This window comes from Stigmatopora nigra, chromosome 18 (genome assembly GCF_051989575.1).
Source record: "Stigmatopora nigra isolate UIUO_SnigA chromosome 18, RoL_Snig_1.1, whole genome shotgun sequence".
Lineage (NCBI taxonomy): Eukaryota > Metazoa > Chordata > Actinopteri > Syngnathiformes > Syngnathidae > Stigmatopora > Stigmatopora nigra.
The window spans coordinates 9,054,019-9,079,281 of NC_135525.1; the positions used below are offsets into that span (position 1 = coordinate 9,054,019).

A 25,263-nucleotide genomic window follows, 5' to 3' on the forward strand; every position below is an offset into this window, starting at 1 on the left:
GGGAACTCGGCTGTGTGGACAAAAATGCGGCGTGAGGGCACTGAGGGGGGCTGTTGACGTATTTATCAGACACTCACACAAAAGACGGCTATTTATTTTGACAGCAAAGCAATATACGAATAGTATATCTGGTTTTACGGTGCCCTTGTCAAAATAAAAGCAAGTGATTCTGTATACAGAACACAAGTAGGCTACAAAACGTTTCTTGGTGGACTTTTCCTGTCTTTTGTGTGCATTAAAACGTGCAAATTGTCGAGGTGGCGCATTAGAATTGACACGTTCACCCTCCCGAGGACACTTCTGTGCCACCTGCGGCTGTGTGGAGCGCCAAGGTGGAACTAATGGAGCTCAAGGCCGACCGTGTTGCTTGAAACTATCCTCCAGCTTGACCGGCGGCGAAAGCGAGCTGCCACTTCAATGATTCGCATCAGTGGAGACCACCTGGAGGCCTTCCAGTCACTGGGGAGGGAGACTGTGGAACATCGATTCAGGAGGATGTTCCTCTTCCCAAAGCATGGGCTTTGATACCGAGTCAGCTCCTTAACTCATTTTTTTTTTCAAATCTGAAACAATCCTAACTTCTCATTTTTCATGATTGTTTTGGTTTTTCCATGAAGTTCAAGAGCTATATTATGGTTGTTTAAATTTTGGGGGTAAATTTGTAGTCTGTCCGCAAATCAAATTGACAGATTTCATTAGAGAAAAATGAAACTGGGGCCAAAATGGTATGCATTAGAAGAGATTTATTCTCTTGTTTAAGTAAGTGGAATAGTTAAGTAAATATCACTGATCGAAAGGGGGTGTTCCGACAACGAATGCTAAGGCCACGCGGCTAAAGTCGCAGATGACAGCGGTGGAGATTCCGGTCATGTGACTCAGTTCTGACACCACCTGAGAGCAAAAAATCCACCGAGTGGCGGCGCCGAACTGGGAGGGGTTTTAAAGAGGCCACATATTTTTACCTGCTCCCAATAGCGGATGTGGAGGATGAAGGCAGCCGCCGCGATGACGCCCACGCCCAGCATCATGCAATCTTCAGTCACAGTTACAAACTTCTCTCTGGTGGTCACAAGCCATAACATTATTATTAATCTACCAATATTTTTTCCCATGAATTATTATTGCTGAGTACTCAACAGACTGTAAATGAATAGTAATCACGGCTAGGGTAGACATAGCACATTATTATTATATATCGCCTAGGAAAAATTGGATGTCTATTTTTGTCAATGGTAGGGAATGCAAATGCATGTTTGTACTGTCTCATAAAAAAAGAAGGGGTAGTGCACCTCATTTCCGCGGTGGGATTGGCGTTCTGGGTGGTGATGGCTAACACAGCATCATAGAAAGCATCTCGCTGCAAGCTGATAAATTGGAGAACATGGCGGCACAAGCGGTACAATCGCTCCACAGGGGCGTTTGGCTCATTGTGGGCTGCGGACATGGGACGAATTTGATTCATGTTCAGGAGCCAGAATGGCCATTTCGTGTTTTGAATAGTACAATTTTCGCTTTGTGTGTCATACCGAGAACCTCCAGCAGGACTTCTATGAAGATGAGAGGGTTAGGGAGATCCAGTCTGAAGTCCAAGCCCTTCAGGACCATCAGCTCCGATTTGAGCACGGCCTGCTTGGAGAAGTCGAGGCCGGTAGAGCGCAGGAAACGCAAGGCAATGTGGATGTCCACTGTCTGAAAAGAAGGAGGCGGTTAGATGGGATCCAGGTGAGGAGTGGTCTCTTGTCTTACCCGGCGCTGCAGGGACAACTTGCTGGCCACTTGGATGCAAGAAAAGATCACCAAGGGGAAATTTTCAAGGAGTTTTTGGAATTTAGGGTTTTTGAGGTCCCTCAGATTAGAAGTGCTAGTGCCTGTTAGCAAATGTTTAATGTGCTTGACCATGAATCTGAAACAGAAAAACAAACAGTGGTATTTAGAAGTATTTTTCTAATAGTGCATATTTTTTTAAGTGACATTTTTACCTTTGAAGTAAGTCAATGGCATGGTAGCCAACGGGCGGATCCAATTGGAGCTCTTGACATATCAGCAACGTGTATTCTGCAGAAAGTGGACAGTCAGCAAAGGAAGCTGATATACGGTGTAAGAATGAGGAAAAATGATATACATGCGCAAGATGGAATGAAACGTCAGCCATTAACTGTCAGAGTGCTATTGATTGTTCCGCTGCCTTTCAAGAGCGCCATATTAGAAGAAGGCTAATTCAACATGGTGTACATGGAAAGTAAACAGTCAGGAAATTATCATGATATATATTTTGCAGGTCTGTAGTATGCTGGTGAAATTAGTTCATTTTGAAAATATAATACTCTTTTGATATTATATTATGCTGCACAGATTAGCCACAACAATAAATGTGATAACATATACTAATAAATTATTACATATATTTTTTCCCATTGTTCGCAAATGGATCCAATATGTTCTGTTATTTATAATATGAAAATTATGAACTGTAGCAGGATTGTTTTCAATTTGGGGCATATACTTAAAATTAAAAACAGGTGTCAATTTTGACCCAAATACCAAACAAAGGTTAAGACATCAATCTACTATAAAAATGTCATATTCTACAATTCTGGATCAAGCTCGCCCCCTTAAGGACCACTAAAAAAAAAGCACATTAAAAATATAACTGGAATATTTGAGACTGATTAAGAACCACTTAACTGATGTTCAGAAAAGTACTAAATGTAGGCCAAAAATTTTTAGCATTTTGTTGTCTTTTGTTGCTAGATTGCATATCCTAATTAATAACAAAATTAGACAATGTAACGGTTAAAATGGAAATAACTTACCAAAAAGTCTTCTGTCCTTGAAAGCTCCGCTGCAGATCGGCAACCTGTGAAGGTTATCTTTATTTTTTTCGTTAAGATTTGCGAGAAAGTCCGTCAGCATATCGACAGAGGCTTTTCGAAACACCAAACTATGATGATTTGCCACATTCTCTTTCGCCATCGCCATTCTATTTTGTTGAGGAAAGATTGTCACTGGATTTAAATGTCAGTTTATAATGCCAATTAGTAGCAGTTAACAAGCGGTTTGCATTGCACTTCCACAAGATGGCGATGTAACATGGTACGTTTGTTCAATAGGGACAGTGGAAGCAGTTGTATGGACCCGTGAATATTTTGTAGTGACACCGCTTACATGTTTCAGGTCGAATTTTTTTAACAGCTGCACCACCGCGTAGTAGATCTGTAAACAACATGGATTGCTTATGCAAGGTTAGCCGCTAGGGGTCATCGTCCATGGTTGTTTTGTAACTCAGCGGAGACACCTTGTAAAAGAGTCGCGTTAGATAACTAGCTGTACCAACATGGCAGACAAGACACCAGAGCAGTCCGACGCCCCTTTTGCAGCCAGGATAGATCCGAACAAGGATGACCTGTCGAGGGATCAATTGTACTTTATCAAACAGGTGGAACTGGCGCAATGGAAGAAGAAGACGCAAAAACTGCGGACGCGGAACGTGCTGACCGGAGTCGCCATTGGAGCTCTTGTAATGGGCATATGTATCCTTGAGCTAATGCTAACGTGAATGCAAGGTGAACGCAGGGCTAACCAAACTTGCAAGATTTTTAAGATATCACCTATGAGTTCAATGTATGAATTAAAAACTTTTTTTACATTCAAAATGACACATTGTTCATTTGAGTAACTTTTAACAAACGCAGCTAGAATAGAAATATGTAACTTCTGGACCAGGGGTAGGGAACCTATGGCTCAGGAGCCGAATGTGGCTCTTTTGATGGGTGTTTATCTGCCCTTTTAAATCATAATTTTTCTTCATTAGACTCTTCTGCATGCATTCTCTAATTGATAATCATTGATTAGCAACAGTGAAATAATGTAAGAAAGACTGATGTCATATAATTTGCATATTAATTTAAATGTTCCTTAACTGCTTACTGTCACCTGAAGACGGCTACACATTTTACTCTGTCGGTAAGGAGCGCATCATGGATGAACTGGACGAGGAGGCCAGGAGAGCCCGGATGCCAAAGACGGGCGCCAATTGAGGACAACGTGAAGGCACCACCATGCTGACCTTGTCGCTCATCTCAAAGACATTGTCGGGAGGGACTCTAGTCTGTCCTTTTGTGAACCTATTACGGACATGGGCAAAATGGCAGCACACAACACAGAATTCTTTTGATTAACTGTCTATAAAGTGATATATAGAATAAAATGGATTCATTTTGTTTCGCAAAAACACACCGGTGCATTTTTTTTTTAAACTGATATTTATTGATCGGACATCCAAAGTAGGAGAAATATAAAATAAGACCTATTGTACAAGTGGCGGAAAAGGCACAAAAGGCAGCAGCTGAATTGTACATTGGATTAATCATCTACATTGCACATTATTTTGCAAATGTTTGAATATATTATTTTGTATAAGTTTTTTTCCCCGTGTCCAGTGTGACTACTTCCTAAGGCACATTGGTAAATTGTACATCCTTTTTTTTTAAGTATAATTTTGTTATCAATGAACATATTTAACTAACAAGCAGTGTGTTAAATGAAAATGCTAAAGTGCATAAGGTGCATCCTTGCTATTCTAATAAACTGATATGAATATATATATAATTGTTTGCATTTTTTTGCATGAGTAGTAGTGTAAACAATCTAAAAAATGTACTCTACTCTATTTACAAGTACGGTATGTTAAAGAAATGCGTATTGGGACAATAAATTGAAAATGATTTGCATTTTTTATACTGGCTTAATTAACTACATCCACCAAGAAGCCACATTATTCAAAGTAGACAAAAGTAACATTTCTTTACATACATTTTCCACATTCCTTTTCACTTCTTGCAAATTTTTGCCGAGTTCATTTTTAGACCCACTGTATGAGAATTAAGCCTATATTTTTCTGGCAAAAAAAGTACTTTTTTGGAGTATTTCAGGTTGTTTACACAGCCAATAACATGGCAATTTCAGATAAACAATTTGCACTCTGAAATGTGACTATGCACAGAAAAAAATTTGGAAGCCTAACTATTTCTGCAGTGATGCTATAAAAAAAAATTGGTCTTCAGCCATCTGACGGTTTCGTGTTCGTGATGGCTGGCGTTAAAACAATATGGGGGAGGAAAGGGGTTGCTTACTGTCTACCACGCAAATAAATATCTGCGGAAGCTTTGTTGAACGCCATTTGTCCACAACTGTCTCCTTTGGGATGTCGTTAGATGAGGTAGTCCGAGTATTCAGAGTTTCTGCCTTGGGCTTTTCTTACTGGGACAGAAAAGAAAATAAGATGATAAGAAAACTAAACAGGAAAAATTGGTGTAAACCCAAACTTACCATTCTACTGATTCCAGACGCAAAAGTGACGCCTTTACTGGGCTTTTCTTGGGAACTACTACTGCTTCCGCCAAGAGAGTTTCTCCGGATAATACCTAAAAAAAGGGTCAATATATATCACATAGTGCCCATGTTATGAATTCTGTCATGTGACATCACCTTGAAAAGGCACCAAGTCCAAACGCTGAAGACTATTCCGCCGCGACGATGGCACCCCGGTCCCTTTGGACAGGCGACGTTGGCGGTTGGACAACATGGCGGCCGGTGACAGGATTCCAGGTGGGGGGACCTTGCCCATCTTGCCATACAAATCCTCAATCTCTTGCTTTTGTGCCGCCTGCAGTTCCTGAACCTCCAATAGATGCCTGCAAAACAAATCTGTCTTAGTTGGAGAGCCTAGAGGGGCGTCGCCAACGATTTTGTGGGCGTCGCTGACTTCTCTCGGAGTTCCTGGAGCTCGTCCAGCATCTCGTTGTTGTCGTCGTCGTCGCTATCCGAGTCGTCGCTGCTCACGTAGGAGGCGCTGTGGTTGTACGTCATGGTCCACAGGTGGTGAAGGGCGTTGCCGTATTGTGGGCTTCCCGCGGCGCCATCCCACAGCTGAGATTCCGCTGGTGGCCCGCTTTCCGCGGATGTGCCCATCAAACTGAGGCTATGCGCCCGCCGACGACCACGTCTTCTCGCCCTGGGTCGCTCTTCTGGCAACTCCTCCGCTCCTTCCTTCTCCCTCAATGGGACAGAAGCCCCCAGGGCGATCTCGGACTCGCATCGCCCTTCCTCGGGATGACTGGGGCCCGCATGTGGAAGCGGGGCGACGCCAGGCACGTGGAGGGTGGGCGATACCTGGAAACGTCCCACCGTCACGGGAGTGGACAGACATCCTGTGAAGGAAAAATCAAGATGTTTATTTTTGAATCATTTATAACATCTTTTTAGAATGTTTTCAAATCTAATGTGACTAAGTTAAAAGACAGGGTTCAAAAACCATTTTGTAAAATAAAAAAATATATAAAAAAGCTAAAATAAACATTGTTTTAGATCTATAAAAAAACTGAATATTCAGGGCCTTTAATCCAGTTCATTTTAAACCATCTATAAAAAATAAAAAAAATAAAAATCGAAATATTATACCTAAAATGGTCCAGCCCAATGAAATCCAGTTGACATTAAAGCGGCCCACGGATTATACCCATGTGACACTCTAAAGTAGCTTTTTTTCCCCCTCGTAATATTTAACTAGCATTGCTAAAATAAATAATGTCCTAAAATGTTGTGCTGAGGCCACAGTGCCTAATTTTGTCCACTTGGTGTACTTGTAAGAGCAAATCACGGTGAGAGTTGAAGTTGGGCACATACAAACAGAGGGACTCTGTTTCAATTCTATAAACACAGACAGGTGCGGGCGGGGGGCTGTAAAGTAGCGTCTGGACGTCGATTGGTCGAGGGAGGTGGGCAGGGGCCACCATGGCACCTACGCCCACGCGGGACGGAACATTAGGCAGTGCACTAAAGGTTACGCAATGACTCCTGGGGCATGGGCGATGCTGTCAGAAAACACGTGAAAGGGGAAAAGCGATGTCTATTTAGAGGGAAAACAGGGTGAAAATGACCGCCGTGTGCGCATAAACAAGCACGTTTGCCTTCTTGTTTCGCCTCCAAACAAAGCCAAAAAATGTGAACAATTCCTTACCTGAGAGGGTCGGAGGTGTGGCTTCTTGGTTTGGTGGGCTTCTGGTGTTCAGTTCAGACAAAGTACTGATGGATGATAACTGTAAAGAAAGATATGAAACATGAATTAGATTTTTTTTTAAACGTTTAAATTAGGGATGTGCCCATCTTTCGAAATGTTGATATATTGCGATACTTTGTATGGAGGTATTTATGTGTATGTATGTGTATATGTGGTTATATACATGTACGTGTATGTATGTATTTATGTGTGTTTGTGTATGTATGTATATATATGTGTATGTGTATATGTATGTATATATATATGTGTATATGTATGTATGTATGTATATGTATCTGTATGTATGTATTTATATATATGTGTATATGTATGTGTATGTATGTATGTATATATATGTGTATATGTATGTGTATGTATGTATGTATATATATGTGTATATGTATGTGTATGTATGTATATATATGTGTATATGTATGTGTATGTATATATGTGCATGTATGTATATATGTGTGTGTATATTTATGTGTATGTATATATGTATGTGTGTATGTGTACATATATGTGTATGTATGTATATATATATATATATATATGTGTATATGTATATGTATGTATGTATATATATATATATATATATATTTGTGTGTATTTATTTATTTATGAACTTACTTATTAGCTATCTATTTATGTCTAAAATGCCTTTCCTATTTCTGCATCCTCACCCTCTTGCTACTGTGACAACAAAATTTCCCGAATACGAGATGAATAAAGTTATCAGATCCGACTCACAGTGTTCTCTGGACTGTCTGTTGACGACGGCGACAAATCTGACGACGAAGTGGAACAAGACACTTGAGCTGAGACCGGAATCTTGCCCGGGAAGGGTTGGAGACTCTCCGGTGGGAGACTTGGAGATGCAGGGGCTTCGCTATGTTGCGGTGGAGTGTGCAATGGGCTCGGTCTGGAGCTGTCCAGCCAATTTTGAAAGAATCCATCCATCGGAGGTGAGCGGGGGTCTACGTTTGCTGGGTATGGCACTTCTGGGGGTGGGGTTTGGTACTGAGGGGGGTACTGGTACGCCGAATGAGGGTTGAACCCCCCATAAGAGGGCATACCCTGCTGGTTGGGCGGGATGAAAGACTGTGCCATGCTCATGGCCATGGAAATGACGTTGGCCAGAGAGAACAGGGGTTGACTGTGTGGGGGCCACATGCCGGGATGCGGGTGGGGTGGGCTCTCGCTGTCTTTGAGGAGGTTCGGGGAGCCCGGGGGAGCCGGGCAAGGAGTGGATCCAAATGTGGGGCTACTGGACACGCGAGTCAGCGGGGGGTGGAGGCCACCCGCAGATGGGATGCCCGCTTTGGGGGGAACGAGCCGGGTGGGATAATGGAAAGGGAAGCTGCCCATGTAAGGCACGTGGTAGTGGGGGAGAAGAGATGCCGTGTGATGATAGGCCAGAGGAGAACCTGTCAGACAAACGTGGGTGTGTGATCAATCCACAAGGACAAGTTTTTCCTTAGTAAATCTGCCCTTTGTTACAAAAAGACATTTTGTTCCCTTACTAATTGAGGCCATCATGGCTTTTTGAAGGAAGTGCTAATGTTTCCCATGTGTGCTCGAGAGACTTGAAAGGCAGTCCCTATTTGCACATTATGCCAAAGGGAGCACTAAAAACAAATGTTCATTGTCAATTCATTAGCCTCCTTTTTTGTTGGGGAGGAAACAAGTGGCAGCAAGTTCAAATTGCACCATTTAGATTTGACTTAAGGACTTGTTTTGTAGAGCTCGAGCATAAACATGTTTTAACTCGTTTGGCTTCCAGTTGAAATGAATTATAAATGTTTTTGGCTGCTCTTTGATGTTTTCAATATCAATTTTTGATGAGTAAAAATGTATTGGATGTCTATCAATATCAATTTCCAATTAAATGGTCTCCAATTTATCCCAGTTGTCATGGACTGGTCATTTAATTTTGTTTTCTTCATAAATTTTCCCCTTTTACCAATTTATGCAACACAATCTGGAATGGCAGAGAATTAGTTAAGCTCATGCTAACTTTTGAATGCAAAATATTTACCTGGTGCATTATGGAAGGACTGCGAACGGACAAGCGGTCGCCCAGGCAACGTCAGGTCCGGGGGGAAGACGGCGGCGCCAACATCGCACGGGGGCGGCGAGCCAAGCGACTCCCCGCTGGAGTTAGCCGCGGCAAAATCTGAGGCACAAGCAAACAGTGAGCCAAGAACATAAAAAGCAATGATATCGACAAATCAAAGAGTAAATAGAATGAGATGAATTACCGGGCAGGGAGGAAGAGAAGTGATTTCGTGGGAGGCTCTGACTGTGCAGATCCGGCTATAAAAAAGACAAGAGCACCTGAGTTTGAATCAAGCACATCTGCGTGTACACTCATAGGATGCTCTTGAAATGATGAGTGATTCCTATGTATTCAATAAAAAAACATTGTGAAGTGAAATCTATTTAAGGATTGCTAGGTTTATGGCGTTTCTTCACAGAAAAAATTGCATTGTGAGTAAGTCGCCTGACCTGGAACCTTATCTTAATCTAAAATCTTAAATTAGAAGCTGATTTCAGAACTAAATAAGGCGTCAATTACTTAGAAGGTCATTCTCTACTCGGAGTGATTTTCCGATGACGAATGACTGACCTGGGAAGAAGACAGCGGGTTGCCTGTGCTGTGGAAGGCAGGCTGCGGGGGGCGCTGCCCACTGGGGTGCACTGGCTGTTCTTTGGTCATGAGCGCCTCTGCCCGTTTGATGATGTCGCCCATTCGGTAGATAAAACCTTCCTTCTCTGATGGCAAGATGAACTCGTTGTGCACCTGTTGCATTAAAAAAATAAATTGACATCAACTAATCATACAAATGCACAAGTCCAACAAACATTATTGATTAGTTGCTGACTCCACTAAACAACAAGTAGCATAAATAAGCATGTTTTAACCAAATTGGTTGGACGAAATGCACATTATTGTCCAAAATGGATGCAAAACTTCTACTATTATGTTTACAATTACCGCCAAAGTCCAGCTCTTGCTTGCAAAAGTACTTCATTTTTATTTATAGTACACACAAATGGATCATTAAGCGCAGAGTTGTGAGTAAATGTCCTGTGACCGTCAAGTGGACGCTACGTTCTATTAAATCCTCCCTTCCTAAGAAACTAAACCCTCCCGTTGGTTGTTGGGAATCAAACATGGTGACTGAGAATTGTGAGATTAGGGAGTGCTGGTTAAAAACCTCACCATAACTGCAGCAATGTCATCTGGGTTGTCACCATCCAGGTCAAATTTAAACGTCACCATCTTGTCGTTGTGCGTCTGGAGCTGACATTCCACCACTCGGTCCACCTTGTCGGACAGCTGAAGAAAAATGGACGAGATGCAGAAGGTAAATGACAATGAGATAAAATTGAATGTTTTAAAAGGGACAAAGTTTGATGGTGGTGGTGATCATACCCCAGTGATGCGTAGCCTTGAGCGTACACGCCTCCTAAAAAGCTTGGCAGGGGTCCTCCTGGCGACTGTTTTTTCACTTTTTTCTGACACGCCCTCGTAGCCGTCGCTAAGGCCGGACGTCACATCGGAGGCGTAGCTGTGAGTCGGAAAAACAATAGGGAGAGATATTAGATATTTTTGGACTTTTCTTTAATTATGACAAGTAAAAATTGGCCATTCAAGAGTTAATTTAATGCCAGAAGTAACATGACTTTAATCATATATTTTGATGACTTCAGGATATAAGTTTCCAAATAGTCAAACCAAACTATTTCAGGTAAAAATAACAAAATGGCTTTAATTGTGAAATATCACAATGTATTTCTTGATTAGGTAACTTTTCTCATAATATTACAATGGGTGACTTCCTTCTGGTAATATTGCGACATTTTGTACTATTATGTCTTATTGTTTTTCTTTGAACAAGTTTCAGAGAAGTGTGGAAAACATTCCATGAACCTTTTTTAAATAGCAATTCCACAGGTAATTGCGTCCCACCTCTACCTAAACATTTATAGGCTTAGTAAGCAGCCTCCGTCCGATTTAACCCGCTTTTCTGCGGTTGCTTTCACAGTTCCAGCCATTACTTTTTTTTTCTCTGCTTGTAGGTCAGAGGTTCTCCAAACCTTTGCGTCCAGAGACTTGTTACAGAGGGGAAATTATTCCAAGAATCCAACCCCCAACAGCAATTAAACCCAACTACCCCATGGCTCGATAGAAGCAAGCCCCTAAATGCCATCTTTTAAAAGTTTGCACCTAAATATTTATGATCTGTTTAACAGAATGGAATGTGATTAAATTCAGTATAATGACATTGAATATTTATCCATCTTTGTTCGCATGGACTTCTAAAAACTACATTTTTTAAGTGATTTTTTTGTGGATGAGGAAGAGGATGAAGAGGAGTAGCCTACCTGTCCACAGGAGAGTTGAAGCCACTGGGAGATCCTGGAGTGACAGACTCAGAGTTGTTGGATACAGCAATGCTCTGACAACGAAATGATAAATACATATGTCATTATTTCTTATCATTTCATCTAAATATGATCAAATTTGTGTGAAAATTATAACGACCAAAGAGTCAAAATATGAGGATTTTGGTGTATTTTAATTTGGCCATGTAATAGCTTATAGTTCAGGATAATAATAATAATAATAATGACTAATAATAATAATAATGACTAATAATAATAATAATAATAATAATAATAATGGCTAATAATAATGACTAATAATAATAATAATAATGACTAATAATAATAATAATAATATACTATTGTTCAAATAAATCTGACATTGGAAGCACATTACTTGACTAATCTTTTCATTTTTTTACTAGCACTTGAATACAATTTTTGGCTGACTACTTTAATTAGAGTCATATAATTTTGAAGCAACTACTTGGGCAATCATTTTTGTGTATAAAGTGACTGGAAAATGTGTTAACCAAAAAAATGTTGGGACCACCCACCGAGGGGAAGCGAAGCGCAGGGATAGGAAGTCCATTGGTGGTCAGGGAGTTAGCATAAGAGGTGGGGGGCGTGGCTTCTAGGGGGTCCTGCAGACCCGAAGAACTTAGGTCGCCATCCGTCTCGCAGTCAGCTGTCCCAACAGAACACACACAGTGTTAGCATGTGACACACACACACACACACACGCACATGATACACTTGATGAACTCAAATACGACTTTGTCAGTCCGCTCGAAAATTAGCATGTCATTTTTTTAACCCCAAGGATAAACAATGAGTTCTCTACACATCCCCCCCCCCCGTGTCAGTCACAAGCTAGCGATTGTATACGGGTGTTATAAAAACGGAAGGTGGACGTACAATTAGCCGAGGAGAGGCTGTGATGGCGGACGTGGAAGGGTGGGTCAGCCTCGGGTTCGTCCGGCTCGGCGGGGCAGACGGAGCCCACGCCGGAGTCGGCCGAGCTGGCGACGGGGGATGGCGCGTGTGGTGGCGCCGGGGATGGTGCGGGGGATTCGGTGGAAACTCGTGGGGACGAGGAACGTGGATGAATCTCCGCGGGTTGGCGTTTGAGTTTCTCTCGTTGCCGTTTAATGGCCGTCACCCGATCCCGGATGGCCTTGGCTACCAGCTTGAAGTCGGCCTCGCATACAAAGCCCAGAACCACCTGCACAATAACCACACACACATATGTTGAGGGCATAACATTGAACAGTTCAATATGTCCACAATGGGCTCTTTTGTTGGGTAAGAATGCCAGTTTGAAGAAAAAAAAAGAAGAGCTTAAAAATTGGAAGTTCAAGTTCATTTTGAAGGACTAAATTAGGCATAAGAAACTAAAGCAAAACTTTCAAATTGACTTTATGGTTTTTATAATGTAAGAAAAGCACAAGACTTCCTGCTATGGTTCAAAAATGGCTACTGTAAAAGCAACTTAGTCATATTTTGAAGTGTGACGTTATAGCAATCACTATTGAGCTAAAAAAAAAAGCAAAATAAGTCCTACTTTGAGTGAAATGTTATCTCATTTTGAGTGAGCGTAACATATCAGCAAGCCGGTCGTATTACGACGTCCGGTTGCTTAATTGCAAATGAAATCTTGATGAAAACTCGGGGCTTTCATTAAAAGTCACCTCTGCTGTTATTGAGGAGCTCTCCTGGCTCAAATTTCTATCCAGTGAGAAAAAAAATATTGTCCTTAAGCGACATCGTGTTCTCTTCACGCTTGTCAAGCTTCACATTAACTGCCATAACAGAGCAACACAACACCATGTACTGTGACAGTCTTGGACCATGTGGGAAACGATGCATTGGCAAAGCCCATTTAGATTTGTAAAAAAAACATGTTGACATGTGAAAAATATCAAAGCAGAGGATATTCAATGGTATAATAAAAAAAATGGGTGAGAATATAAACATCAGCACATTATCTTTGCTAGTTTTCCTTTAAATAAAGTATTAAAAAAATTAAAAGATTGCATTTGGTAAACAAAGTTCACAAAAATGTAGCTTAATATCTAACCTAATTGATAGATTTTTTTAAAGGACTCAAAACATGTAAACTAACAGAAGAATCCAGAATTAAGTTCTTTTTTTTTGCCTATTTCAAGTAATATATCGTATTTTCACGACTATAAGGCGCACCACATGTTAAGGCGCACTGCATTATAAGGCGCACCCTCAACAAATTACATTTTTTTCCATATATAAAGCAAACTGGACTCTAAAACTTAAAATACAGTAAACAAATAATTAAAAAAGAGAGATTAGGGCTTTTTTTGGCCCAAAAAAAACACCCCAAAATATTATTTTTTTTGTCCAATTGTTCGCTTACCATCTCCTGCGCGACCTCCTCAGGGACATCCTTATACAAGTCGAAGAGAAACTCAATGGCGTTGTTGTCCTTGTATTTCCCATGGAGCTTCTTGGTGCGGTCCATACGAAGCCATAGCTTCAGGCCCGATTTGAGCGTATCGTCTTCCTCCGCTAGCTCAACGTGCACGCCGTGGTTGTCCTGGAAGAAGGGGTGCTCAAGCAGGTCCTGGATGGTATACCTGTCCAGACCAGACATTTCTTTTTAGCACCACTCGTTGACACCGGGAGGGCGGGCTTACCTTTCGTCGTTGTTCATACGAATGCAGCCTTCGATGATCTCTTTGAGCTCAGGGACTTTCACGTTGTAAAAGCTGTCGGGTTTGATGCCCTGTGTGGAGTTCAAGGCAAAAGTGATAAATAAGGGAGCACATTTTCCTCAAATTTGCTCTCATAAATAATAATAATGAGCTTGATTGCATCTTTTGGGCAAGTAGAGACCAATATTCACATGTTGTGATCATTTATAGAAAGCTTTGAACTATTATTGCACTTTTGTGGCATTAAAATTTATATAATTAAGACTGTAATCCAAGATGGATGGCATTGACATGCACCACCGTCAAAATGGGTGTCCAATCCATTTGAACTGGAAGAGTGGCAGCGAATGAAGGATTTATCCCCGAGACTAGAAATTGATTGGATGTCAAAAAATGTTGTTAGTTATGGCTTCTTTCATTTTTAAATTGTTAAAAAAAATCCTCTGTCAAACCTCAAAGCCACGAGCACGAGGAACAAGAGCATTTTTTCTCTCCCCTCCCTTTGAGCATTATCACGAGAATGTGTTCAGATTATCACAGTCTGCTGAAGAGCAGATAAGCAGCAGAGGAGGAGGAGGCGAGGTCAAAAAAAGATGTACAGGCCAGTAAAGCAGGACGACGACCAGTCAAAACAAGACGGGAACAATTGACTTTATGTTCGGTGCTATCGGACTTATTACAGGCTAACGTGACATAATTCTGTCATCTGTTTATTTGGAGAGGCGCTAAGTGGCTAGTGATCTATTGTGACTCATGTCACATATAATGCTTGGTTTATGTGCCTTCAGTACACAAAAAAATACAAAAGTATTGTAACTCTAATGCAGTAAAAATTGAATTAATGTAGTTTGCAACATTGATTGAGCTGGTTTTTCACTTTCCTGGTTGGTCAACTAGTACAATTATGCAAAAAAAATCCTCCAAAAAGTTGCTTTGGCTATACAAAATTGGACTAAAAAGATCGTATATGATAGTATTCAAAAGTCAATTATCAAGACTGACACACTCTATTTTAATAGGGCAATAAATGTAGTTTCTAAAACGGTCTGCCTCTGCATAGTTGAAATCGGTGACGAAAAAAACCTGCCTAAAATACAGTGTCCATTCACTTACTCAAGGAAATGCTTACATTTATACTTTTATACTCACACTGGTCACTTTGCGATAAATCTGCGCAGCATTTTGACACTCCGAGTAAGGATACTCAGAAGTGGCCATCTCAAGGATGCACATTCCAAAGGCGTAGACGTCCACGGCCTCGTCATACTTTTCCTCGTACATTTCCGGAGCCATAAACTCTGGCGTCCCTGTTAACACGATGGAATTGGAAATTGAAAGTTTTTGCCTTTAAATCACTTCAAAATTTTGCCCAAAATTATAATAGCTGCTCCTATAAAGGCATAGATTTGCTTACCAATCACACTTTTGGCAAAGGAAGCCCTTTTGAGGGTGGCAAGTCCCAGGTCACCAATCTTGACGGAGCCCGTGGGCCCGGTGATGAAGATGTTGTCGCACTTGAGATCTCGGTGGATGATGGGCGGCGTACGAGTGTGAAGGAAATGAAGCCCCTTCAGGATCTGACGGCTCCAGCGTTGCAACAGCTTCAGCTTCATCTCCTTGAATCTTTTCAGATATCTAAAGTAGAAGAATAATGAAATTGCTTTTTTTCCTCATTTGAGGCTATATTGGGATGGTCGGACTCACGTTTTCAGGGTGCCGGATGTCATGAGCTCCGTCACCAGGATGATGCACTTGTGGCCCTTCATTGTCGATTTCCACGAGTCGTGGAAGCGAACGATGTTGGGGTGCTGGAGGCACTTTAGCATATCCACTTCCTCACTGAAGCGCTGACGTTCGGCTTTGGTCAGCTTTCGGGTCTGAAACATTAAAAAGTATTAAGTAAAAATGCTATTTTATCTTTCTTTCTTCAGAAGATCAAACATCCAGGTGCCTGTAATCCACAAAAGTACAATTTGGCATTACTTTGTCATATTCCTTGCTTTCTGCAAACCTTTTCAAATGAATAACAAAGAAACTTAAAGATTTACTGTAAGGAAATAACGGCAATGATCCAGCATTAAAAAAAAAGCGCCAAGTGGGTGCAGGTATTACATAAGAAACACAAACCAAGATTTGATAAATGGCTGTTACTTGAGTTAATTAGCAGCAGCGGTGGAAACCACAGGCTCATCCGCGCCCCCCCTGGTTGCATAATCCAAGCTATTTTCCAAAAAAGGGGGAAAGACGGAGCATTGCAGGTTTGAGTCCAGCCCCCCCCCACCACCACCACCACCACCACTTTCAATCTATACGTGTATTTCAACACTGTGATGACGCCGCCGGGACAAAGACATTTTTTGTGCTCCCTGAATGGAGCAATTTAGGAGCTTAGTGGAAACCTCTGGAGAGATTTTGCTGCCATGAATCCTGCATTCAGGATGAATTCTTGGAAGAAGAAAAAAATGTCCACGGGTGTATTTGTACTTACAATCAAGTGGAGGAAACATGTTCCCCCCAAAACTCTGAGCTTACCTCAGAACTTTTTGGAAAGGGGGTATACTAAAGATTGTAGCCAATGTGTACAGTAATACACACACAAACAAGTGTTGAGCAATGGCATCTTTGTAGTCCTTAAAGTATGCGGGGATCGCGACGTAAACATAATGTTAATTTGCATCCACTTTCAGTACATGTTTCTGAGGTAATGTCTATGGAACATTCACAACGCGATTGTATACTAGCATTGAGCGTGTCTGGCAAGAATTTTATTGGCAGACAACATAGTTGTATTGCAGGACGATTTGGCCAAAGAAGGAAAGGTATTGAGACAGCCATGCCAAGGCTTCTGTCCAACTTTTCCATGACACATTTGGTTGTATAGCATCAAGTGCATAGGCACAAAAGTGGGATTGTTATTATATTCTTAAAAAGCAGTTTTTAAACAGAAGGAATGCTAAATATTTAGAAATAATAATGATTATATTTTGTATTTGAGCATGTTTGAGTGGATATACTTTGTTTTTCTTGCCAGAATGCTTGTAAAATTGTTAATTTAAGGACCATTGTCAAAGCAATAAATCTATAAATTGGTCAATAAATAATCCAAAACTAATATATGCAGCAAAATGCAAAAAAAAAAAAAACAATTACCGTATTTTTACAACTATAAGGCGCACTTAAGTCTGAAATTTTCTACAATATAGACACAGTGCCTTATAATCCAGTGTGCTTTATATAAGGAAAAAATTATATATAAAATGTGTCATTCATTGAGGGTGCGCCTTATAGTCCTGAAAATACGGTAACAACAACAACAAACTCCTTCAATAGACATGATACAAATATTAAATGGTGCCATAGAGAATAAAAGTCTATCAAAAACAAATACTAGTACACATGTATACCATGTGTTGCATAAAGTGTAGGAAAGCATAAACATCCAGTGAGCTGATTGCCATGAATAAATACGTCTCAATTTTTCCATCATCTCTTGCAGCTGCATGCTAGCGGGAGAGAGCAGTGTTGATTGAGCAGAGGGGGTCTGGGGGTAAGAGGGGGACCCCTCGGGGGACCGCTCGATGCCACACAAGCTCCGTTAGCGCTCTTACATAAGAGCCTTTAATGGGGAAGGCATTATACCGGCTTTAAGAGGAACTAAACTCCCTGTCAGCGGCACTATTGTGACGACGGATGCACGCACACAACAGCAAAATCTTGCCAAAAAAGACTTCCATATTGCCTTGGATTTATTGGATCATTTTATTACCTCGGCTAGGAGAACGGATCCTTTCAACACACTGTTGGTTGCTTTGCTTGATTGTTAAAGGGACAAACTACTATGCTGAATTCCATGATACTTTCCATAAGACTTAGATATATTTGACTAATAAAAACAACAACGTTAAACATATACCATTTGGTATTGACTTTGGGGTTTAGATCAGGGGATGTTGATATTTTTGTCAACTATGTAGCCCTTTGAGAAATGGCAATAAACCTGACTTGACTTGTTTAGTTTTGCATTAGCTTGAGGGGAAATATCAACAAAATTGTTCACTAATAACTATGTTGCTGCTTATCAAAAACAACCTTACAACTGCCTTTTCTATTCATGATCCATTCAAGTATAATTATCCACCTAAAAGCACATTTCGTAGAAAAAAATGACGGAAAAATGCTATATACTGTAATTAAAGACAAAACCCACATTACTCCCAATGGTGTTTCACAAAATAGTGTCAAAACGCTACAAGTCCAAAGCAAAAATCCACCAAAAACTGAACCCAATAGACTTTTTAATAGTCCACATTGCCCAGCTAGATCTACGTCCTCCAAAAGTCAAGGATTAAGGTCAAAGACAAAGAGGCGGTAACCTGGCAGGTACGAAGCTGACTGACATACACTTTGTACTGACACAGGCACACATACACAGTACAGCTATTGAGTTGTGTAGAGGGCAAGAACTGAGGTGCCAGTGTGCCGCTTTCAAGCCTAGGCTGGCTGACGTGTGGTTGGAGAGGCCAACATTTGGTCTCAGGAGAACTGACCAAGGGCACGTAGTCACGTCCACCACCTCGTAACGTTTAGTACAAGTTCACGTTGGACGACAACAAAACATGGCCAACTCACGTGATGCGGCAAAATAATTTAAGATGCAGTACTTACTACACGTGTAAGGCCAAAATAACTTTTGCATCAAATCCTGTCTTAAATATCATACAATCCTGCAGCAAGATTCAAAGTATAACTATAAGTATTTGAAGTATAACTGCAAAGATAAATTGAGTAATTAATTACATCAAATTGGCTGTTTTGGTTATCAGTTCCATCAGATTGGCTATAATACATTTTATTCCTAGCATAAAAACTCTTTGGTTTTAAATCTGAGAAATCTAATCAGCAAATCAACCAGTATTTGTGTACCATTTACTCAAATTAAACTATAAATAGGCTACCTAATCAATAGCTGCAACCTTAATTTGAAGACTGTCACTCTCCATAATGAATTAACCCCAATGAACCAATCACAGAAAAGTAGTCCCACATCCAATCACCTCAAATGAGCACAGGCATAAATACTAACGTGTAGTTAACTTTACACACAGCGTGTCTCAGGAAGTGTGGCATCAATGTGTCAAACAGGCTTCAGATTAGCCTATTTACTCGGTTATTCTTAAACCTGGCTGATGTTGGCCGTCACTAACCAACCAAGGACGTGTCTATAAACTGCTCTTAAGCCTTTTGGTGGTGAGCCGTCATCCACCCACTTATATACTGACCTGCCAAACTATTCAGCCATCCATGTACCAAGCAAAAAAAAGATTGTTTGTCAGTGTTCCCTTTAAAAAATGCTAAAGGATAAATATTCAGTATAGATGTACAAGATCGTCTTGCCCTGGAAACAATGGCATCCATGTGGTTTATGTATTTTTATCTTGTGTGTGGGAACAACAAATAATAGAATGACAGCTTTATGAGTGGAGCAAATGAGTGTATAAGGAGGATAAGTTCAAATACAAATCGTATTAGTCAATTGAATCAGTTTGAAGTGTAAGATTGTGGATTTGAGTGTGCGCCTGCATAAAAAAAAAGATGACTCAACGTGCACGTTAGGGTATCAGGTATTGCCTTCAATCAGATTTGGCAAAGTTAGATGACCTTGCAGATTGCTGTTATGATAACATAATAAAAAGCCCTAAGTAATAAACTGATTTGTTTGAACTTTTGAGGAGGTTTTATGAAATGAGTTTTGGCAAGGGGGGGTATGTTAAACTATGTACGACTCATCAGAATATAATGGTCGACTTTGGGGAGATTTGGGTTAGGTTTTGGCTTTCAAAGCGTTGATGAAAAGCAGATACACTTTGTTGCGCTTTAATGAGAGCATTGTGCTCAAGTCTGAACAAAACTGACAAAATGTCCTAAGGCACAAGGTGGAGTACTTTTAAAAGCTTTGTGAGAAAATAGCTATCTTAAACTAAGGTGGTGTCAGTTAGGGTTTTTTATGAGGTACAACTAGATACAAACATTTTATTAGATTAAAATTGTGCAGTAAATCAACCAGCTGGGTTGCTTTTAGTATTTTTATAGTCATTCACCACATTGTGGAGTGGTGAATGTTTTTTTGTATGTCAAATAGTAGGGGATTATAACATTATTTTCATTTTTCTAAGTAATTAAAAAAATAATTTTACGACTAAAACATATAAAGTCAATGTACATGTGACTAGAAGTGATAAAATACTCTTAAAAATTGTGTGGCGACCAGTCCGGGGTGTCAAAAAACATGGTGGCGAATAAGGACTGATTAACAGACGGATGTTAGAAGCTAGTAATGACACACATGTTGTGGCTGCCATGGTTGTCATTAGCATCCAGTTACACGGTGCTTGGATCTGTTTACAAAGTCCTAGGAAATCTTTCCCATGACCAACACATGAAAGATTGATGACAACAATGCTATCAAGAGTCAAAACAGACGCGAGGTTCCATCTAAACCCCAAAAAGGATCTAACTGGACTATGAAATGAGGTGTTTTGTTGACGGAGAAAACACGTACACTTCTCCGAAATAGGTAATGGTCAAATTGACGGGAGGTTACTCCCTCCCTGACTTGTTCAGTCGGGGTTGCTTTTTAAGAGCAGGACAGACACACTGTACTACGTGAAGGCATGTTTCCCTCCTGTCAACACTGTTAAGAAAACAGCCTGGACTATTTCACTACTACCTTCGCCTCCTACTTCAGTCGTAATAAAACCAAAAGGGAAATAATCAGTTTTCACATTGCTTTTCTCAAAAAATGACATACAAAATATCGTAAATATATATTTTAAGTGTAGTATTGTCATTAATCCTATCAAATCGTAGCTGTGAATTGTGATGCCAGTCAAGTATGAGGTAATAATACACAGTTTTACTGAATATATTTATATAAATCTAAAACATTTAAGGCTGTTGCCAGAACGTACAAGGCTTCAGTGTCACTCAAGGGGCCAACTTTCCACTCAGAATCTCGCACTAGAGTCAATTCAGCAAGTTTGTACATGCTGCACTTATAAATAAAAGCTTTGCAGACCAAAAACATTAAGATAAACAGAATTGGAGTTTTTACTTTTCACACAGATTCTTGACATTTTGTCTCAAGCTAAAAATATAACTTTTATGTCTCTGCTACTTAGTTTTATTCATGTTGTTAATAATTGTTGGCTTTTTTAACTGGTCTGTTGATCATATTTTTAAATAAATCAATTTAATTAGTAAAATAAGAATCAAGGAGATCCTTAATGGAAATAGTAAATTACGTACTGTACTAATTTTCAAAAGGTACAACAAAAATGGTGCTTTAATTCAAGAATAAACGATACTGACGATACTTGATAGGCCGACCTTTAACATTTACCGTATTACCAGGCTGATATGTTATCACACACTCAATTTATTTGTTTAGTTGTGTCAAAACGTTGACGTAAAACCCCTTAAATGCTTCCCTTTTCAGACTCCCTGTTAATAAATAAATCTTCCCAAATGGGTTGGCAAACACAAGCCGCCGCGGGCTCTCATCCAATTCACATTGCGTCTATTGTTTGTTATCGACACTCATTCCCTGCTTTTATTTTAATGTGAACATACTGTACACTAACGGATGTTTTGTATTATGTTTGGCCGCATTTGTTTGTTGTCGCTTTCAATGTTGGAAATAATACGTGCATTGTTCACCGTCTATAAGCAAACATTTGAATTACAAATGGCTATATATTTGTATCTTTGATATTTTTATGCCACTGTGAGCAAGTATTAATAAAAACTAACGAAAACACTTATGTTATGCTACCTGTGTGCATCCATGCTGCTACAGGAGTTAAAGCTTCTGTGATTTTTTTAAGACTGTCTGGCACTTTAAGGATAATTACACGCCAAAGACAACTAAGGGGAAAGTGCCAGTAGTGACACATGCACAGCAAGCTGGCTTTTATTTATTTATTTTTATAAGATGCGCACTACAAAAAATAAAGAATCTTACCAAGACTATGCTATCTAGTTTCTTGTCCCAATTTTTTTTCTAATGTGATAATTAAGATGGATATCTGTCTTTTTGTTTTAACCTCTTTTAAGCAAGCCGTCATCACAAGTCGTTCTAGATGACTTGCCTTCTACTGCTGCATCAACACAGCAGACCCGGGTCATGTTATGCTACCAACACACATGCCTCTGGGTTTGCCATGCAGGAGGTGTGGGGGGTCACATCGGGTGGAGATTTCCGGCGGTCAACCCGCCGTGGCCTGTAACCATATCAACCACCTTTAAGCTCATTTGTAGAGATTAAAGCGCTTTAACGTGAATGGTCGCCAGCTAGTATCGGCAAAAGAAAGTTGCATTTTCACCCTAAAGCCACACTGGATTGGTCACTAAGGTAAAAGGAGTCTTGTGGGAGGTACAATTACACCAACCACAAAAAAAGACAGAATTTACTCTTAGACCAGGTTAAAAAATCAATTAAAAAGCGAATTTTCATAGGGAAAAAAAAACAAAAAAATATATTTTACAAGGTTCAGGTCATTTTAAACTAAAAAAAAGTTAACATTAACATTAAACTTTGGTTTTATTATCCTAATATTACAACTCTTGCAGACTTTCTATTGACTCCCATTACAAATAGCATTGTTAAGTCCAACTTATTTTCTCTCACTTCATAAACCATCCATTCCTGTGGTATTTATAAGTACTATGTTGTTAATAACGAGCGAGTTCTCGCCAAAACGCCACCTAAATGTTTGAAACCACCAATTTATTGCCAGCTAGGTAAAATTGTTAAGATTAGTCGTTGCTCTGTGTGGTTAAATAAATGGCTGTTAAAGTGGAGAGTAATGTTGTTTTCCTGGTATGCGGCCCAGTGGATTTTTTGTAATAAACACTGCTGTCTACACCAAAATGAGTACTGTGTGTACGTGTCAGTGGTACGAGGGCTTAAGGCTACCTCGAAAGACGCATTGGGCTGCCAGGCCAAAGTGACACCGTGGATGTTAAAGCTTTAAATCCTCCATTGGGCTATCAAAAGGATGGCAGGAGGCAGCTGCTGCTGTTCTTGTTTACAACACACAGTACACACACACAAACAGACATCACACACAATCACACATACACATATGCATACAAGCATGCTGAAGTGTTGAAGGCAAGCCCGGTTGTTAGTGACAACAAAGATTACCAAAGACCCAGCTTTGACATGAAGCAGCTCCAAGGTCGATTGGTCGTCGTGCAACAATGACAAACTTTAAAGCCTGAATTCTGATTTACACACAATTCCTTCTGTGCAGTAACTTTGGAGTGTGCAATGACAATGTGCAATATCTTAGACTGTGCAATATTTTAGAATGTACCTAGCCGAGATGTGACTATTTATACTTTTGTATTACTATTTGTTTTTTTTTTACTGGGAAAACGCACTTTGTGCAGTAGCACCACCAATTTTGTTATACCCAGATGTGTATGATGACAATATTTTATATATTTGGATTTGATTTGAGCCCTTTGACATCATTTGGTGAAGAAAAATTTAACTTCTTAATTAAGATTCTTGGCAGCACTTTTTCATTAACTTTTGGGATTTATTGCCACATCTAATGAAAAATTGGCAATTCTGGCAGTCGCTTGGAGTCCTAGCAAATAATGGGGCCCCCAAAATAACAAATAGCTGTCATTTCAAATCTATTTTTTGTATAGTGACTTTTAAGTATGACATTTTAGTTAATTATACTAGTTTTTTGCACAATAGACTGGTCGCCGGCCAATGGGAGGACACTTAAAGGCAGATAAACATGGTCCTACCTGAAGCTCACACCAAGCCACTTCCACCGTAGTCTCCGTGTCGAGGCCTTTGTAGACAGTTTTGAAGGAGCCTCTCCCGATCTCGATGTTGAACTTAAGGTATCGCCCGTCGGGCGACGTCGCCACCGCTTTGGTCTCCACATCTTCCTTCTCCTCCTCCCATCGGGAGTCAAAATTCACACTGGGCGCCAAACCTGGGTCTTTAACCCGCGTGGGTTCGCCGTCCGACCCACACGGGGAGCCGGCGACATCCGGCGTCGGACTGGTCGGCGGCGTCTCATCGCGGGCTTTTTCTTCATCATCCTCCTCTTCGGTTCTGGACTCGGGCAGGCTGAGGATGTTCTCGGCAGACCAGGAGAGCGCTTTGGACAGGGCGCCGCTGAAGAGGGGCGAGTCCACGTCCACGCTGATTTGGTGCAGCCCGTACGAATTGCGGCGGGCGGACAAGCCGTGCGGTGGCAGCCCCGGGAAGCCGCATACGGGGAGCTCAACCTGGGCGTGTGACATAGTGCCACTTGGCTGGATCCTGTTCAGACTTGATGGTGCCATTAAGTGAAAATAAAGTGACAGAGTTCATTAATTAACAAGTGAGGAATGGGACTTCTTCCATGCACTATGCATTTTCTATGAATAATAGTTAAAATGTTGTCATTAATAAAGCAGGGACTAACGATAAAAGAATATAATGATAATAAAGAAAATATTTAGGGTCTGTGGATTTGTACTATTCCGGGTAGTATAAATTAATCCATAACAAAATGGTTGTCAATGACTTTTATGTTAGTTTACTTTGTCAATTGCATGTCATTAGTCACTGTTAGTAGCAAAATAAAAGTAAAAAGCTTCATTATTAAAAGCATATCGAGTGTTTATTGAGGAGCACATTGTATAAGGCATGCATATTTTGACCATTCTTTCAAAAGATGAAATATATAAATGTGGAAATATATGTACTCTTAAAAAAAGTGACTGACAAAAAGTGACCAACAAAAATAAAAAATTAAATATGGGGATAAAAGAGGAGAATGCTTTGTACTCACTTGCTGGTCACACGCTGTCAAAGCACATTTTCCTCCTTGCGAAATAGTATCCCAACTTTTCTTCAGCTGGAGAACACTCAATGAGGAGGACCTAGTCAAGCAAAAAAAGAACTGCATGAAGAGCACAAGGCAAGCAGGATGATATATCAAGAGCTCCCCTCCCCTGCCATGCCTGGCCTTCTTCTCTAGCTCCGCCCTTGTATACCTTCCTACACTTGGTTTGTAACTCACCGCACGGTGGCGCTATAACTTGCCTAAC

The 25,263-nt window shown here is 40.4% G+C and overlaps 3 protein-coding genes across 3 annotated transcripts; 1 reads left to right on the forward strand and 2 right to left on the reverse strand.

Annotated features, from left to right (window-relative positions):
• Positions 1-227: 227 nt before the first annotated feature.
• On the reverse strand, positions 228-4,220 carry cntd1 (cyclin N-terminal domain containing 1). Its single transcript, XM_077739183.1, has 7 exons — positions 2,814-4,220; positions 1,980-2,055; positions 1,747-1,903; positions 1,527-1,689; positions 1,290-1,434; positions 963-1,059; positions 228-891 (listed from the first exon to the last, which is right to left on the reverse strand). The coding sequence occupies exons 1-7, from the start codon at positions 2,977-2,979 to the stop codon at positions 784-786; spliced, it is 912 nt and encodes a 303-aa protein (XP_077595309.1). The 5' UTR covers positions 2,980-4,220; the 3' UTR covers positions 228-783.
• coa3a (cytochrome C oxidase assembly factor 3a) lies at positions 3,185-4,730 on the forward strand. Its single transcript, XM_077739181.1, has 2 exons — positions 3,185-3,530; positions 3,940-4,730. The coding sequence occupies exons 1-2, from the start codon at positions 3,335-3,337 to the stop codon at positions 4,035-4,037; spliced, it is 294 nt and encodes a 97-aa protein (XP_077595307.1). The 5' UTR covers positions 3,185-3,334; the 3' UTR covers positions 4,038-4,730.
• wnk4a (WNK lysine deficient protein kinase 4a) lies at positions 4,251-24,493 on the reverse strand. The gene is made up of 20 exons (XM_077739182.1): positions 23,965-24,493; positions 15,844-16,016; positions 15,554-15,774; positions 15,289-15,446; positions 14,122-14,210; positions 13,842-14,061; positions 12,368-12,674; positions 12,007-12,137; positions 11,450-11,523; positions 10,497-10,632; positions 10,284-10,400; positions 9,687-9,860; positions 9,319-9,373; positions 9,096-9,233; positions 7,808-8,484; positions 7,019-7,097; positions 5,765-6,209; positions 5,488-5,693; positions 5,329-5,423; positions 4,251-5,259 (listed from the first exon to the last, which is right to left on the reverse strand). The coding sequence occupies exons 1-20, from the start codon at positions 24,469-24,471 to the stop codon at positions 5,257-5,259; spliced, it is 4,005 nt and encodes a 1,334-aa protein (XP_077595308.1). The 5' UTR covers positions 24,472-24,493; the 3' UTR covers positions 4,251-5,256.
• Positions 24,494-25,263: the final 770 nt, after the last annotated feature.